Here is a 17,067-nt window from a genome sequence, read left to right as displayed (position 1 = left end):
GTTTCCTGCCGCGACAACATAGAGTACGGCGATGTTCAATAGAGCCGCCCGTGAAGCGAGTATTGAATAGCAATTACGTCCAAGATGCATCGCTTGCGTCACTACTTACTGTTGGTTTCCAAGTGAAGTCTTAGCACGTTTCACGAAGTTGGAGGAACACGGGGATGCAAAACACTGTGGTTGATTCCTCTGTCATAGGAATCGGTAAAACACGAAAGTCCAATGTGCAGCAAAATCTGCGACTGAGCATGATTTGCGGGTCGGCGGCTGTCTTGTGGGTGTGCTTGGTGAGCGACGTTTTGCTGGCGGGTCACTTCGGCAAAGGTGTACTGGCGTCATTTCCGTGACGGATATGACGTCATTCGTAACGGATATGACGTCATTCCGTAACAGATATGACGTGAATCCGGGAATAAAACACTTTCATGTTAAGAAATTCGGCACCTTCGCAACTGAGATGCGAAGACTGAGGAAACAGCGGAGCTGGTGGTCTTTACTTGGCTTTCCTTAGGCCTTCTCCTTTCTTAATAGAAATATGGTTAAAAAGCGAGGCTTTCTCCATGCATACCGATTTAAATCCCAGTTTACAATCCTCCCTCCTATAGTCCAAAATCCAAATGCTAAATTCCGAAACCGTTGTTCACTTCCCCTCAGCCAAAGTCCAAAGGGAGGAAAGAATACATAGGAATAGGAGGATAGGGGAGTAAGTTCACATTATAATGTATATAGACAACACGTGAAACTACAGAGGACAATGTTTAACACACATGTAAAAGCTAGACTTACAAATTCACGACCCACTGGCTTAAAAAGCATCGTGTAGCGATACGAAAAGTTTTACAGACACGTGAAAATATTCCTAACGGCCTATTTTGCTTCGTTTAGAAATACATAACTTGGTTACAGAAATAAAAAATAAACAAAAAATGCGTTTTAGTTCTTTCACTTTTCACGAGATGGCACTAGCTGTCAAGCAAGCGAGAGTTTTATTTCTATATTTCAGTACAGAAGTTGCATATTTCCGAAATGAGCGAACTAGGCCGTTTGGATCATCTTCAAGGATAGGCAAAAATTAGCAGTGGCTTAGCTCGGCTATGCCAGGATATACGTAGCGTGAGCTAAGGTTCAGCACCCGTACTCCAATTGGATTGGATTTCAATCCAACACAATCCAATTTAGTCCAATCCAATCCAAATCAAATGCAATCAAAGCCAATCCAATGCTTCTCGCGCTTGCGCAGAACGGCCCTTCACGGCACACGCGAAACCACTCAACCTCGGCCAGTGTAGCTTACGCTACAAAACTTTTCGCATAAGGGCGTGACGGTTTTTAAGCCCGTGGGTCATGACGCAGTAAGTCCTATAGGAATGTTAACAGGTAAGTCCCTCTTAAACATAAAGAACAATATCTCTTCCTCTCTACGATGCGTTCTTGTGATGTTTTTACTGCGGCGGTCCGGAGAGCGGTTTTATTACGTGCTGGTAGAGATCACTGACGTCACGCAAACTCTGAGGCTGGAGTGTGCACCCAGGCTGAAAGCATGGCACAGCGGCATACAGAACCATGCAGGCGAGAACCCTGCGGGCATTAAAAAAAAGAGCATTTTCGTTTTATGTAGAGAAATGAGCGACGGACTGGACGTTTGTTTTAGACGATTGTTTGTTTTAAAAGTGTTTCTCCGGGTGTAAGCACACTCATTTCTGAACAGGCGTGCTACACCAGCCTTTACAAGGTAACGTGTCACTCAGAAGTAGCCGTTAATTTAATGCGCTGTATTTACTCCTACGTGGAAGCATGACTCAGCGATTGTACGGTTGTGAGTAGCGTTTGGCACGACTGGTACTTCTCTAACTAAACCAATGGTTACCGGAAGAAGATAAGGAGAAAATAAATTAGGCGATAAATTTAACTCCGGACACTAATTTTGGAGACCGCTCAAGTCAGAAATTATTACGGCCCCTGCTCGTACGCGCTCATACACACCATTGTGTTCAGGTATCTCCTCCCAGAGGTAACATATTTGGAGAGAGCGTTTGACTTGACTTCGGTGCCTCGTGATTCGGAACGGAGACGCTACCGCCATCTGTCGCGACATGCGGGAAACGGAGGCAGATCGTGGTTCACTCACTGCAACCTCTGGGGGCTTACTTCTTGTTCATCAGGATTTGGTGAGCAATGACATTTTACTCGGCAGTGAACACGAAACGATTAATAGGTTGGAACGCTTTATTTCATTGTACTTCAGTTATTATCACTGTTAGCCCAGTATAGGACCGTTACGGGTTGGGAGGCAGAAATGGAATATTTATAATCATTTCCAGAAAACTTCATTTTTAACTGAAGCGAATATAGTGGCGCCGGCAGTACTGTACTGGGGACTTGACCTTTATTTGTACTTTTCGTGAGCACATAGCGTTATTAGAATATAATCGCATAGACACTACTTTAATGCACCTTTCTAAGCTTAGGAGCTAAGTCAGCCACGTATAGAAGGAAGCATACTCGTCAGTGGCGACTTTGCCGACGTTGTGAAGCAACATCTGAGTCCCATTCTAGGAGTCGCTGCGAATTAGTTGCTACAAGTTGCTACAAGTTATGAGTTGCCACAAGGACACGCTGCAGATTTTAGTTTAAGCTTCATTGATTGCTTGCTTGCTTGCTTGCTTGCTTGCTTGCTTGCTTGCTTGCTTGATTGATTGATTGATTGATTGATTGAAAACTTGCCCTTGGCGCGCAAACCAATTTTTGGTCAACCAACCTATACCTAACTTCTGTCATGACGGTGTGTGTGGGTACCACCTCGGAGGAAATCTAGCTTTTTTGGTGAATAACCTCGGATATGGACCCCGCTGGACAGAGGCAAAGCTATAGTTCCTTCCGCAAGTTACATGCAGCACTGTGGAGGCTACATTGTTGTCAACAGTCCGCCCAATGAGCACGCCTAACTCACCGTGAAGGGGGCCTTGAAAATATATTTCTTTCTCCCGTCTCGACAGGTAGAACCGCAAGGTCCCGGCTCCTTTTGCCGCTTCCTTCACGGTAAGTTAGGCGTCCTCAGTGGGCGGACTGTTGACAGCAACGTAGCCTCCACAATGCTGCACGTAACTTGTGGGATGAACTGTAGTTTTTTGTGAGGTTCCGACGCGACCGGGGGATTTGCGCCGCTTACACACGATGCCGTAATACGTAGCTACTTTAACTTATCCCTTTCTCGTGCAGTTAAGCCTCGGCCAGTGATAGGGCAGCGCTGTTCAGGCTCCGATGTGCTCCTCGATCCAGGGCAAGTAGGGCGCAACCGCAGTGTAGATCCCGGGCTGGCGGGGTTTGGCGCAGCCGACACCTGTCGAGACGATTCCGACCAGCGTCCACTGGGTTCCATTTCTCGTCACCAGGGGCCCTCCGCTGTCACCCTGAAGCAGAACCACAAAGCAATGTCAGTCCTGCTGGGACAGTCCCAGTGCTCCCCACCGTGCGCAGTTTGGCTTACCAGGAATGCGATAACATTATACACACTCTTAATCAAAAAGATCGTAAAAAGGTAGTAACGGCCGTATTTACTAACTCCTTAGGAGCCTTACTACCCCGCGGTTTTGTACGTACGCTCTGTGACTATCAACTGCATGGTTAGTAAATTAACTGAGAGAGATAGAGACAGAGAGAGCAACTTTATTTGCAAATGAACTGAGTGTAGGAAGCCGTATGCACTAGATTAAGGTCGTGCTTATGACTAGGTTATGCATGGCGAGTTAGTAAACACATGTAGCTCAAAAGAGTGCTATCGCTAGGACTTTACTAGTGGAGGTAGGGGTGCTTACTACCTGCTTCAGTTTGTAACCCTGACTAGTGCTAAATTTACTACCTCCAGTTAGTAAGTACCTAGTGTATACTGGGACAAGTAACTTGTTAGTATTCCATTAGCGAATGCCCCAACCCTTTTTTTTTAAGAGTGCACTTTACGAAGCCGCGGCTGTTTCTTGAAGCGCCCTTAACGTACTATTTGCTTACAGGCGTGACCATGGCAAGTTGTTTAGTGCGCGGGAAGGCAAAAAGGAGCGAACGAGAACCAAAACATTGCATCAGCCCTTATCAGCCACCCAGCGCTCATCCCGTATTGCGCAAGTCCGTAACTCAGATCTCGCGCGGGACAGAAACGTTTATTGCGAAAAAGGTGTGTGTAGTGTGAACATTCGTGAACACAAACATTCGGATTTAACAATAAAAACTGCCGAATAATAAAAAAACGAAAAGAATTCCGCTTCAAAGAAATAGAAAAACTAAGAACCATCTAAGTTTCTGGCGGTTCCTTTCAATATCAATGTTTCATACCATAAAAACGGCGCGTAGTTATATAGATGTAGGAGGAAGGGGTAGGAGAAAAGGCCGTGGGCCACCGGCGCCTTTTTTTCGCCTCTATTGTAGGATAACGCTGTAAAAAAACTAGTTTTAATGTTCAAATCAGTGGATGTATTAATTGATTGCTTGCAGTTGTTCACCTGAAATTTTACACTTCCATTTTTGGTTCCTTAAACTTTTGAGGAAGGGCCATGGTTTTCTGCACCGCGCAACCTTAAAGCGAGCTTGCTCCCCTAGGCGATTTTTCTACTTGAACGTATGCATTCCCTAGCCCTGTATTGGCCCCTGAATCTGCCACTGTATAGGTCCTGTATCGGCCGCCGTGTTTCGGCCGTGTATCGGCCGTGTATCGGCCCTGTATCGGCCAATACATACTTTAGCCTGCATCGGCCACTAAGCTATGAACTGTGCGCGTTTATGAAACAAACCCCGACGAAATGGGTACCCCGTAAAGGTGCACAGATGTGATCGGCATTTCTAATGGGAAAACAAAGTATGCTTTAATTGAATCATCAAATGCTGTTGTGGTATACTACGCCTAAAAGCGTTTTAACTGTGCGGTCATGGCTACTCTATATAATGGAACCACACATCCTTTCGGAGTCAACCACGCCGTTTTAATGAATCACGAAACTTCAGCTCGTGAGTGAGCATCCCCCCCCCCCCCCCCCCCCACCCCACCTCACACCTAACTTCTTTCGTTAAACAGTGACCCGGAATTATGATGGCATAATTCCGGGTCACTCTATCAGACATAACCAATGGTGGGCGGTCTATTCTGTTGATGCATCTAACAATAACCACTGTGTTGACGCAAACGACAGTTTGCCGCATTGCAAGTTTACAATCTTGTGGCTTCTTTGCACAGCATCTCCGTTAGCTTACTTTTTGGCAGAACCTGTAGGCAGTGCAAAAAAGCCAACTTTGCGCACAACAACAAAAAAAAAGTGTTTTTTTTTTAAGCGAAAGCTTTCTGGAACCGATGACGTTCTGTCAAAAAGTTAATGCATTTCCGCATAGACCACCTTATCGAATTAACAGCTCTGATAAGATCTCTGGACACACGTTGTGTGCGTGAAAGCGGGATTCCAGTGTATCGAAAAGGTTATTCGAAAATCGCGAGGAGGAACAGTTCTACAGAACGCAATACACGCATCGATCGTGAAGAAAGAGTAAAAAAGAATACCTTTATCTCATAAACTGCGTATCGCTATACATTTAGGTCGTTCGTAGGTGTGTTTTGGAGGTTTGACGATCGATTGGACGCACTCTTAGTTGTTGGACAAAAGATCAGCGAAAGTTGGACGCCTTCGCTTCTCTCAACTTTTTTTTAGAAAAGGGCGGTAAATTATTTCGCTCAACAATTGGCAGTTTCACGGAAAGGCCAACCACGCAAGCTTTGTCGTGGCTGTGCATTTTAGGCGCGTTTCCCGGCAATTTCCGCCGTGGTTAATCCAAACGTTGCAAGAACACACGCTTGTCAGGTGCTCTCTGATAAGGTCTCAAACAATCCTCCACTTCATCCAAACGAAGAGTTAGAGCTTAAAAGTCACACCTTACGGTTCCGCTAATTTTTCAACTCAAAATTGCCAGACAATTCTTTTGTGTGTGTCCAGTAAGGAGACCTGGAACTACGAATCAGGATCGGCTCACCGTGCACGCGTCGCGAGCACCGCGCTCGTAGCCTGCGCACAGTTGGCGCGCTCCGATCTCACGGTCGGTGAACCAGTCTTGGCACTGCTTGCGGTCCACAACGGGTAACGCCACCTCGCGGAGGAAGTGACGGCTCTGGGAAGCTGCGAGAGTAAATAAGACATAGTCTTACTAACGTTTTAAAAAGCTACTGCACTATTTACGTAGGAAGCAAGAAATAAAAAAAACTGGGCAGGTAGAAAGTGCTATAAGCGACTAGCCAATGAACATTTAAACCATTCGAGAAATTTCACAAAAAAATAATAGCCAAAATCTTAAGATAATCCCGGAAGCTTAGATGAAATATGCATAAGTATAAGAGGCCCCCCGCTCCTGCCCCATAAAAATAAACACAAGCGCAGTGAGAACGAGAACATTTCTATCGCACTGCAACGGTAAAACATGTTTTTTAAGTTTATTTTTATTTTATAAGGCCGTACTTGAGGGCACGATTTGTATGTGCTTGGCCAGTCCTCCTTTTCGCCTGTTGTGCGCTTCACCTCAGCAAGGCTATGCTTGTTGTGGAGCACCCTCTACAGGCCGGCCTGGTGTTTTCGGCTCGGTGCAACTTTTTGCTGGGGAAGTGTAATCCAGTACCCTGTTTTAACACGAAAGTGTTTTATGCCCGGGTACACCAAGATCTCACTGACGTCATATCCGTCACGGAAGTGACGTCACCAGAAAAAGTGCCATTGACGTGGCGGCACCCGGATTCGAGCCCACGAACTTTCTGGCCTCTCGCCACAACGGGAGGTACAGTTGGCAAAAGGCTTGTCTATAACGCGCGAGCGGCGTGCTCCGGACTGTGAGGGAGCCGCCTAATGATAACGCCTGGTTTGAGATAAGCAGAATGTGTGCATGCGTAGCCCGTATCAGCGCGATGGCTGTGTCCCTTCTCGCATAGAGTGTCATACTAATATATACTAGAGGGAAATCTGTCGCTGCACTCGCGGGCCGCCGTGGGCGGCGCCATTGCCGCTAGCGAAGTTCCTCGCCTACTTGGCTTGGCTTCTTTTTTGTGTCGAAGCCAAAACCAACAAAAACTGGTAACATTTCTTTTTCTTGTTCATCGTGCATAAAGCTTTTAAATAATCACTGACAAATTAATCCTTTTGGAGGTCGGAGGCCGCCGTCGGAAACAAAGTGGAAAGGGGAACGCTGTTCTAACAACTGTTCCTATTCCCGCCGTGCGTCTTATCGGCTTTCGGACGATACTATATCATCCGTGAAATGACGTAAGCTGCTGCTTTGTAGAAATGCCCGCGTGGTTGGAGAGCCAACAGTTAGTGAAAGAGCGCCCTCCTTTCCCCCTGTTTTTCACAGCGCCATCCACGTATCGCTCCGAGTCTGTTTCGAGGCTGTTTGCCACGCGTTCCTGCGTTCCCTTTCATATTGCGCATAACAGTACATGTGTATGCATGCGAATTCACACAAAAAAAAAATTCAGGGAAACTTGCACTTACGCGCAAGGCTAGAATGGCGAAGCTGTTGTATGTGAGCATTGCCGGACACATCATTAAGTTTCAGTATCATTGTTTATTTGTATAGCTGCGGTGCTAGTAATTGTCGTCATGTGCATCGAAGAGGTCGTTGTCTTTTTCGCGGTGAGTGGTGGATGCAGAGTCATCCTCTGCATTTTGTAGACTTTCACCAGCTCTTCGTTATCGACTCGAGGCAGCGGTGGTGTGGTCTGCAAGTCCTCTCGGGAAGGATTGGCACACTAGTAGCCATGTCTCCAATTATCCATAATGGCTTAGAATGCAGTGGCCGCGATGACCTTTTACAAGCAGGGTGTCTTTTCAACTTTAGCATTAGCGCTGAATTTTTTTTTTACTTTCGCGGTAGGACTTGACAACAGCGCTAAATTTTTTCAATACTTTTTTTTTTTTTGCTAGAGCCCACTGCGCGAGCCGGGGACTCTGCGGTTGCCGCGAAGCCCGCGCTCACGAGCGCTCGCCATTTTCTCGCTCCTCGGGGGGAATTTCTTCATTTTTTTTTCTAATGTCACTGCGCGTGCCGGGGACGCTCGGCGGTCGCCGCGAGGCACACGCCCACGAGTGCTCGGCATTTTGTTGGTATTTTTTCCTGCAATGGCGAACGTATGGCTTGTAAAACTGCTCCGCTGTTAAAATGGACACGATTATTAACATATACACACGGCTTTGTATAAATACATTAAGAGCAGACGCGCACCCATACTTATACATACCGTTATATACACATAGTCTGGAAACAAAAAAAAACTCACAAAGAGCGCGAGAAAATATGGTAAGTAAAGAAAGCGAAGCACGAGAAAAAACTTAAAAAAAATAAAAGTTTACAGACGTTTCAGGAAGAGGACTTCCTTTATTTACCGTTATAAACACATACATATACATACCCCCCAAAACAGAATTGCACATATTTACAGATATCTGAGCACTGTATACATGGCGAACAGGTAGGTACAAATGTACATCCATAAAAAAGAAAAATATTGAGTGAGAAAATGAGCAACTTCTGTATTATAACATAGAGCCAGAGAAATAATAGTCATGTTACAAATAGACGAAAAAGAAACCTTTTTTTTTCTGATCGAAAAAAAAATCAGATTAAGTCCGAAAAATCACAGAGACGACTCGTGTCACGTTCAAAATACTTGCAGTAACGCACACTGCACCGCGCGGAGGAACACTGCGTGAGGCTGCACGTGAAAGGGCTACTGAGGAGAGACGACGGGACCAACGGAAGACCTGACTTTGACGTCACATCCGAAAGTTCGCCGCAGTGGCAACCAGCTGTGGCGACATTCCGCTAGGTGTGGCGTCGGGTGGAGCGGCGTGTTTTCAAACTGTTTTAATAAAAATACTGCTCATGTATAGTGTTTAAATTTAGGTCACAAGAGACTTTAGTGGTGTATACCACATGTCGAAACAGCCAAGCACAGCCACAAAACAACCACCGACCCGCAAAATCATGCTCAGTTGTAGATTTCGCTGCACATTTCACTTTTGTGTTTTACCGATTCTTATGACGGAGGAATCAACCACAATTTTTTGACTAAATTGGGTCACGCCGTGTGAGTTTGACACCGTGCATTGTGTCCCACAAACATCCAGCCTTCTTAGGTATAAGGTCATGGTTAGAGCGAGCGTACTCAGATTGTTTGTGTTTTCATTAAGCGAAGCGTGATATTTCTCCCGTCAAAACAACGTACGAGAGGCAGTTTATTGGATTGTGGGCGACGTCAACACTTCGATCTTTGGACTCACCATCCAAGGTGACTCCCCAACCGGCGACCCGGCACAGCGTTCCCTTTGCCGGCCAGTAGTCGGCGTCCGCGGGCAAGCAGACGGGCTGTACCGATTCAGACACCGGCACGGGCGCGTTCAGTTCTACCAGGGCCAAGTCGTGTTCCTTTCGCCACAACCACGGTGTCGTGTGCTGCGCAAGACAAATGAATGTTGACATCGCATGAAGACCAAAACAGCGCAGCGGAAGAAATCTACTGTCATTACGGGTAATCGGTAAAATTTGTCTTTTCCAATAAAAAAGCACATCCCAATAATAATTAATGATGCTCCTAATAATAAGCTTTGCTGTATTAAAGCTATTGGTTAAGCGTTCTAATTCAGCCCATGAAGCTTGTAAACCGTCTTAAGATAATCCGACACAGAAGTCGAACTGTAAACTGCATAAAAAGTTCACAGAAAATGGCTGGAGGAACCAATTGTTGTGCTCAATATTCTGTGACTTGAAAGCTGGGTGCATTTCTTTTTGTTCCGTTTTCGTCATTAAAATAGCAACTGTACTGGCTTAAAAAAATCCCGGGCCATCTCCACTAACGTGCAACCTGGGGGGGGGGGGGGGGGGGGGAAGCATGCAGTGTATAAGTGTACTCTTGGCGCCTTGGCGTTTTTGCCAATGGAGGTGAAACCATTGGGGGTTGAGGTATACAGCTTTGCTGTAAAAGCCTCGTGTCTTTGAAGCACGAAGCTCTCTAGCGCGAGGCGTAAACGAGTGCCCCGGTGTTTTTTTAGTATGCGTTAAAAAGCGCTTCAGCGCGAGGCGTAAACGAGTGTCCCGGTGTTATTTCTTTTAGTACGCATTACGTTCTAGCGTGAGGTGCAAACGAGTTTCCCGGTGTTTTAGTACCGTGACTACGTGAGACGACGATTACGACGACGACGACAGGAGACGCCAACAGCCCCAGTCCGTAAGGGGCTTCACCCCTAAAAATCTTGCGCTGGACCATGCGCCTCAGGCAAACGGTTGACCATAATAGGGAGGGGGGGATAAAGCAAATTAATTAACTAATAAATGATGAATATACAGCGTGAGCGATGTTTGCGTGGTGCTTACTATACTTGAATGCACGGCAGTTCCAGCGATATTGCGGCACTCCGCCAACGTGCTTACGTTCCAGGGCTTGAATCCATTGTAACCCGGGTTGAGGATGATGCGATGCACGTATCGGACCACTGTATCGTCCTCCTGCACGATGATGCCGTGCCGACGAAGGTTCACGACCCACGAATCTGCCTTAAGCGAGCTGTACCATGCAGGGGGAAAAAAAAACGATACAGAAGGGAGAACGTCAGAAATATGACTGCGTTCGTTGTAGCCATATAGACAGTATTCGTTGAAAAGTTTAGCGGTCAATTTCTTCGCTTGGCAACACTGGAAACGGCCACGGACATGGCCGATGCGCCACGGATACGACGCAGCCTGGGCCACTGCAGCCGCACGCCGAAGAAAAAAAAAGACACTGGCGTGCGTCATCTGCTCCGTTCCAATCCGAGTCTAAACTGTGGCGCCAACATAGATGTTATTAATCGCACTCACAGTGAACTCGACGCAATACTTTGTGTTCGGCGAAGAGTTCGTAACGTGAAACACAGTCATGTGTTTCACAGTCGTGCTTAGCTGGACAAGTGCCGCCATCCCGCGGAGCCCGACGTAACGAGTGACGGCGCACCGTGGCGTCCGCGATTTGCTGCCGGCGACACGCCGGCGCGCCGCCGGCAGAAATCGCGGTGGCCACGGGCGCACTCACACGGTTGCACGGAGGAGAAGAGGGGTGCCTGATCTGCGGGCCGTGCGCACAACGTCGCCTAGCAACAGACGCTTGGTCACAGATGTGGCGGCGCACACTTGGTTGCCTGCATGCATTCCACGCAATTGAATACCGAGGATAGTGCGCAGAGTCAAGTTGGTGGCGCAGCACTAACCATGTGCGGCTTAGCGACTTTATCGCAAGCACTATCTTTCTCGAGCTGTTCATTAATGGTCCTATCAGGAACTAACCAGATGAACTGGGATAGTTAGTTATCAAAATGGAAGCGCCGTACAATTGATAATATATATTTAAAAAAAATATGCACAACAGATGGTTTAGACGCGTACACCTACGAAGTTTATTCGTGTTTGCCAAAGTAGTCGTATGTGTAGCTACAGTTGAAAGTGAAGATGGAGATCACCGAAGTGAAAATCATAACTACAAGCACCGCTACTTTTCGCGCATGGAGTGAGATTTTCTTTTTTTTACCCATCACTTTCTTTGTTTCGTTGCATTGCGTTATTGACGGGGTGCTGAGAACCCTTTCATAAATACCGGTATGCATAACGCAGGCCCCCATAATTTTGCGTCTATCCTTTGCACGTGCCAGCAGTGATGTCAAGCCGAATGTGGCTGTGCGATACGACCAAGACTACAGCTAATAGTCATTACTGTGCTGACTCAACCTATCGCTTCAACAATGATGCTCTTCGGTTAGTTTTTGGTCTGACCGAAGATACCTTGCTATCCACCTCCACCGACAGTGAATGTTTCGGTACTGAGGTGCATAAAGCCACAAGGCAACGGCCAGCACCGGTTAGTTTGCGCTGCTCTTACTCATTTTAAGGATCGCCTGAGCTTACAAAGAGCCAACTCGCAACTCGTACCGATTGTCTGCCCTCTACCATTCGTCTAAGCGACATTGTGAATATACGGAAAAACCACAAGATGTTTGGCGAATGGTTCCGTCAAGGAGGTGATAGGGGCAGAAGCAGAGAGGTGACTAGTTGGCTGACGTTCAGGAACCTTAAAATGGCTCCTTAACGGTAGATGCTTAACGGTTGATTCTTAACGATAGATGCTTAACGGTAGATAGTTCCATTAGATATTTCTCCCTACTGGACTCGGCTTATAGCTTACTCCCGGAAGCAGTGCGCTGCAGTGACGAGCCACCGGGGTGAGACGAGCGTTGCGGTGCAGCGGTAGCCGTTGGGCTCGTCCCTGGGCATGCGCAGTTGGGCGATCCAGGGCCAGCGCTCGAGCGACGCCTCGGTGCCGCCCACGATGCGGTCCGTGTGTGTAGGAGCTCTGCCGCAACTTGCCGAAAGACAGGGGCGGTGCATGGGGGCACTGTTACACACGGGCAACCAGCCGCAGGAAAGCACGTCAAAAGGCATCACGGGGGTGCCGCAAGGTGGCGATCTAGCTGCTTCATTGTTCAAACACATCAAAGTGTGTCGCATGTTTAGCACAACAGCAAAGCTCGTAAAATAACAGCTGATGGATTTCTTTGCGTTCGTTTCTGCTAAGCTAGCGCTGTCCTTCGGTCATGAAGTTAGAATGTACGGATTCGATCGGCGCAGCTTTAGCCCATGCTATTGCAGGAAAGCGTAGTTTTCTATCGGCGACCGGATAAGATGCAGCTGTTGTTACAACCTGATGAGGTCAGGCATGTTGTTAGGACTAACATTTGTGTTCTGTTAGAAGTTTTCCCCATTAATAGCCCGGCAGTATATAGCTGTAAATGTTGCCATAAGCCCTGCTGCTTAGCACTGAATGGTCTGTCCCCAGTTTCTAGAAGCTTTTAAATGTTCTCAGTTCTTGCGGTTGGAGTTTCTTGCATCAATTAAAAGTTGACAGTGGTTGCGTTGGGGGTATCTGCAGCAGGCAGGCGACACACGAGGTCGTTTTGAAGCGATGGCGCTATCGATGCTACTGCTTGAATAAGTGTTGCGGAAACTGGTGTAATGCGATTACTAATGACTCGGAATAAAATCTTTTCTGAACAATGTGCCTATTCACCTTCGCCTAACTGATTTCAGCAGACAGTCCCAATACGGCATCCGGTACACGCTCGGTGCACCCGCGCATGCGCACGACCGGTTTCGTCCTTCTGCTCAAATGAAGACACGTTGACCGGGTACCGGGTACCGTACCGGTATCGGTTCTCCGTTCAGCGATTGGTAGCCCAAAAGACATGAACATAGTGCCATCGCACAGTGGTTCAATGGTTTCTGTGAGAAATAGTTGCTTTATAGGTAGTTTTTTTTTCTGGCGATTTCGAAGAGCCCGAGTTCGCAGCGGTATCTTTTCCTCTTTAACGACACCAGGTGTAGTTCTTGATTCACACCCAAGCGTACGTACACGGCCAGTTGAAGGCGTGTGGCGTTGTTGATCGAAGCGGCGCAGTCTTCCTCGTCGGTTCCGTCGCCGCAGTCGTCGCGGCCGTCGCAGAGCTGGCCGGTAGAGGCGCAGCGGTAGCCGTTGCGACAGCTGAGCAGCTCTTTGTCGCATTCCACTGGAACAACGCGCGAAGACGCGGCTGACAAAACATAGTCCAAGTGAAGAAGTTACGGTGGTAGAGATGTGGCAACGTGTAGTAAGTGAGCAATAAAACCAGACGCTCGAGCGAAACATCAGTCTTGAGAGCCAATGTGGCTGCATAACGGCGCATAATGCCATAGCTCATTCAGATCATGGACCGTCGTCATCAGCTCTGCGCCAAAGCACTCAACCGTCGACGTGCAAGAACAGAAGAAATGTTATGGTAGAGCTTAGAACGGGCCCAAATTCATAGAATGCGAGGCGCAGCCATTGCGGGTCAGCAGAAAGCAGAGAGACACAGTGCTGGCTACAACACCTGTTAGCGCTTTGTCCCTATATGTTCAGCCGTACAGTCGTATAGCTGCATATTATCTTCTCAAGTGATGTACCGACACTTCACGATCATCCTGAGAGATTTGAGCCCACCCGAGGTTCCCATATAGGGCCCGGTGCCTGCCAACGAATACGCCTGGCTCCGTGCATTGAATGGCGCAAGTTCGCTTAAGGCGCGTAGTTATGGATCAATGGAGGAATGGAGGAAACGGAGGAGGAAGAGGAATTAAGAAACAGCGATGGAGAAAACGTCTACATCATCGTCTGTGACTACACCGTCCAGTAGATTGCCAAAAAAACACTGTCTTCGTCCAGGAAAGTGGTGTCAATTGGAAAAGGGGTGTCTTAACAGAGCAAAGCGCTACGAACACTTGCTGCAACCATACTTTAAAGGGACTCCGCAACATAGCCGATAACCGCTTCCACTCTTTACTTCGCGTCTGGAAGCACTGTGAAAGCTTCACTTATCGTCAACCCGGAGCGGCACAGTAGCCGCGTTTACATGAATGCGACAGAATGCGATAGCAGCGCGTCAGATTTCCTAGCGCATCACGAGTAATGTGATGCGCTCGCGTTTACATGTAGCGCATTACCCCTGGTGCGATGGTGGCGCCATACGGTGTTGTACATCGAAGGTAAAGCAGCGTTTCTGGCGCTTCCAAAGCTTCCGGCACGGCTGGTTCTGTTCTTTTTTCATGACTCGCATTTTCTGGCGTCTTACACTCGATTTAGACGTTTTTAAATGCAAAGCTGCGTTTGCAGGGCTTACTTTTCTTGTCGACATAATTTCTAATGCGATGCGCTCGCGTTTACATGCACTTCGAAAGTCGACTTACGCGTCTCAATCCACCCCGGTCTGGCGCATTAATGCGACGCGCTTTCCTAGCGCATTAGCCCCGTTTACATGGATGCGATGCGCTAGAAAATTTATGCGATGCGATGCGCCACTTGTCGCATTCATGTAAACGCGGCTTGTGTGATTTTCTCGTCCAAGCAGATGCGTCTTTCGTTTCTGCTTTGCTTTTGTGGCATTTTTTTTTTTTTTGAAGTGGCCATCGAATGCGCTTATTGCAGCAACTGAAAGAAAGCCTGGCAACAGCCGCTACACCGCTGTAATGACGTACTTTTAGCGCTCGAAGAACGCCAACACCGAGAAAGAGAGTAAAGTCTTTTGAGCAAGTTTCTAAGTTATCTGATGGGCATGGAGTTCTAATTTTTGGCTGAGGTACTTTGCGACATCCTAAACTAAGCCCTGGATGTGTTGGTTGACACGTACCGCACGCGTTTAAGATTTCGAAAAAAAAAGTTGAAAAGAGTGTTTCAGGGTCTCTTTAAGTAGAAATATTGCAAATAAAATTCAGTTAAAAGGATAAAATTTCGCTGGTTGGCCGCCATTCATGTTCGCGATATCATACACTGAACTCAGCAGCACAGAGCTGACAGACACTAATCTCAGAAATGTAACTCGGCGATAAAACTAAGCGAAAATGGACGCCTCCAAATAAACCCATAATACGCGAAGACGTAGCCGCTCCCGTAGTTGTTTCTTTAGCGTACCGGGCCTGTACATGTGCTCGTAGTAAAACATCAAGCCATCCCCAATGCCCAGGGTTCGGAACTCGAGTTCCAGGTACACAGCTCCCGCCGACGTCACCAGCTCGGCCGGAGGGTCGGCGCCGCACAGGGTGGCTAGCAGAGGAGCCTCGGAGGACGCGCCGTCGTGAACCCGCAGTACGCTTTCCTGGCAGTGGTCGTCCAGCGAGAAGTACTGGCTCACCAGGCGCACGACCTGCGAAGAACCAGCGACGATGTCACGAAGAGGAAGGATACAGGACGCAGAGGAAAGGGTAGGTTATTGACACGAAGGCGTTTTATTTCCGGATATATTTGACTGACGTCCTACCCGTCACGGAAATGACGTCAATACGACGAAGCAAGCGGCCTGTAAAGGGTGCACCCCTGCAAACAGGGTCTTCTTGCGGGGAAGCAACCTTTAGTACTAAAGAGTAGGTTATACTTGGGGTTGTTCGTCTTCGCGTTTTATACTATAACACGAAAGTGTTTTATGCCGGGATATACTAAGGCTTCAGCGATGCAGTGATGGCGTAGAGGTAGAACACTCGCCTGGCGTGCAGAAGGACCGTGGTTCGAATCCGGTGCCGGACAATTCCCACCGGATTAAAAAAAAAATCCGCGTATTGATGGAATTGCACAAAGGGGCTTGGGGTGCGGCCTGACCCCGGCGACCATTGCCGGCAATGCACTCCCTCACCAGAGCAGGATTGGCCACCCTGGTGCAGTAACGGCCACAACCTCCCATGAATACGCCAATTAACCCACGGCCCTCAGTCCCCAGCGGCTGCGAAGCAACTGACCACGGCGGCGGTCAGACCTGTGACGCAGCAGAGGGTGCTAAGAATCCCTGGATCCGGACAGGCCGCCAACGGAATCTGAACCTGGCAACGTTTAACGCGCGAACCTTATCTAGCGAAGCAAGTCTCGAGGTGTTGTTCGAGGAATTAGAGGGCATTAAATGGGATGTAATAAGGCTTAGCGAGGCTAGGAGGCCAGGCGAAGCCCCTACGGTGCTGAAAAATGGACACGTCCTATGTTACCGTGGTCTAGAGGACAGAAGAGATCTGGGAGTGGGATTTCTAGTCAATAAAAGCATATCTGGCAACATAGACGAATACTGTAGCATTAACGAAAGGGCAGCAGGTCTTGTAATTAGGCTCAATAAGAAGTACAAGCTCAAGGTGGTGCAGGGCTACGCGCCCACATCCAGCCACGACGACCAAGCAGTGGAACGCCTCTATGAAGATGTGGAATCGGCAATCGCTAAAGTAAAAACACAGTATACCGTAGTTATGGGGGACTTCAATGCTAAAGTAGGCAAGAATCAGGCTGGAGACAAGGCAGTTGGGAACTATGGTCTGGGCGGTAGAAATAGCAGGGGGGACCTACTAGTTGAGTTAGCAGAACGGAATAACCTACGCATAATGAATACCTTCTTCTATAAACGGGAGAGTCGGAAGTGGACCTGGAGGAGCCCGAATGGGGAGCACAAAAATGAAATAGACTTCATATTATGCGATAACCCTGGCGTC

General features: G+C 47.8%; 1 protein-coding gene across 3 annotated transcripts in view; it reads right to left on the bottom strand.

Moving 5' to 3' along the window:
* Positions 1 to 2,208: 2,208 nt before the first annotated feature.
* The window catches only part of LOC144163130 (serine protease 33-like), a 29,977-nt gene continuing 15,118 nt past the window's right edge, over positions 2,209 to 17,067 (bottom strand). Inside the window, exons 3-9 of one of the 3 annotated variants that reach the window (XM_077693944.1) lie at positions 15,518 to 15,749; positions 13,448 to 13,601; positions 12,224 to 12,433; positions 10,444 to 10,576; positions 9,297 to 9,468; positions 6,007 to 6,149; positions 2,209 to 3,410 (exon numbers count right to left, since the gene is read on the bottom strand). In XM_077693944.1, coding sequence (XP_077550070.1) covers positions 3,252 to 3,410; positions 6,007 to 6,149; positions 9,297 to 9,468; positions 10,444 to 10,576; positions 12,224 to 12,433; positions 13,448 to 13,601; positions 15,518 to 15,749 — 1,203 coding nt within the window. In that variant the 3' untranslated portion in view covers positions 2,209 to 3,251. The remainder of the gene's footprint in view (positions 3,411 to 6,006; positions 6,150 to 9,296; positions 9,469 to 10,443; positions 10,577 to 12,223; positions 12,434 to 13,447; positions 13,602 to 15,517; positions 15,750 to 17,067) is intronic. The other 2 variants (XM_077693945.1, XM_077693946.1) reach the window with 2 other exon arrangements.

This window comes from Haemaphysalis longicornis, unplaced genomic scaffold (genome assembly GCF_048455015.1).
Source record: "Haemaphysalis longicornis isolate Haplotype H1 unplaced genomic scaffold, Haemaphysalis longicornis Haplotype H1 scaffold_12, whole genome shotgun sequence".
Lineage (NCBI taxonomy): Eukaryota > Metazoa > Arthropoda > Arachnida > Ixodida > Ixodidae > Haemaphysalis > Haemaphysalis longicornis.
This window is presented reverse-complemented; position numbering and strand designations above follow the sequence as displayed.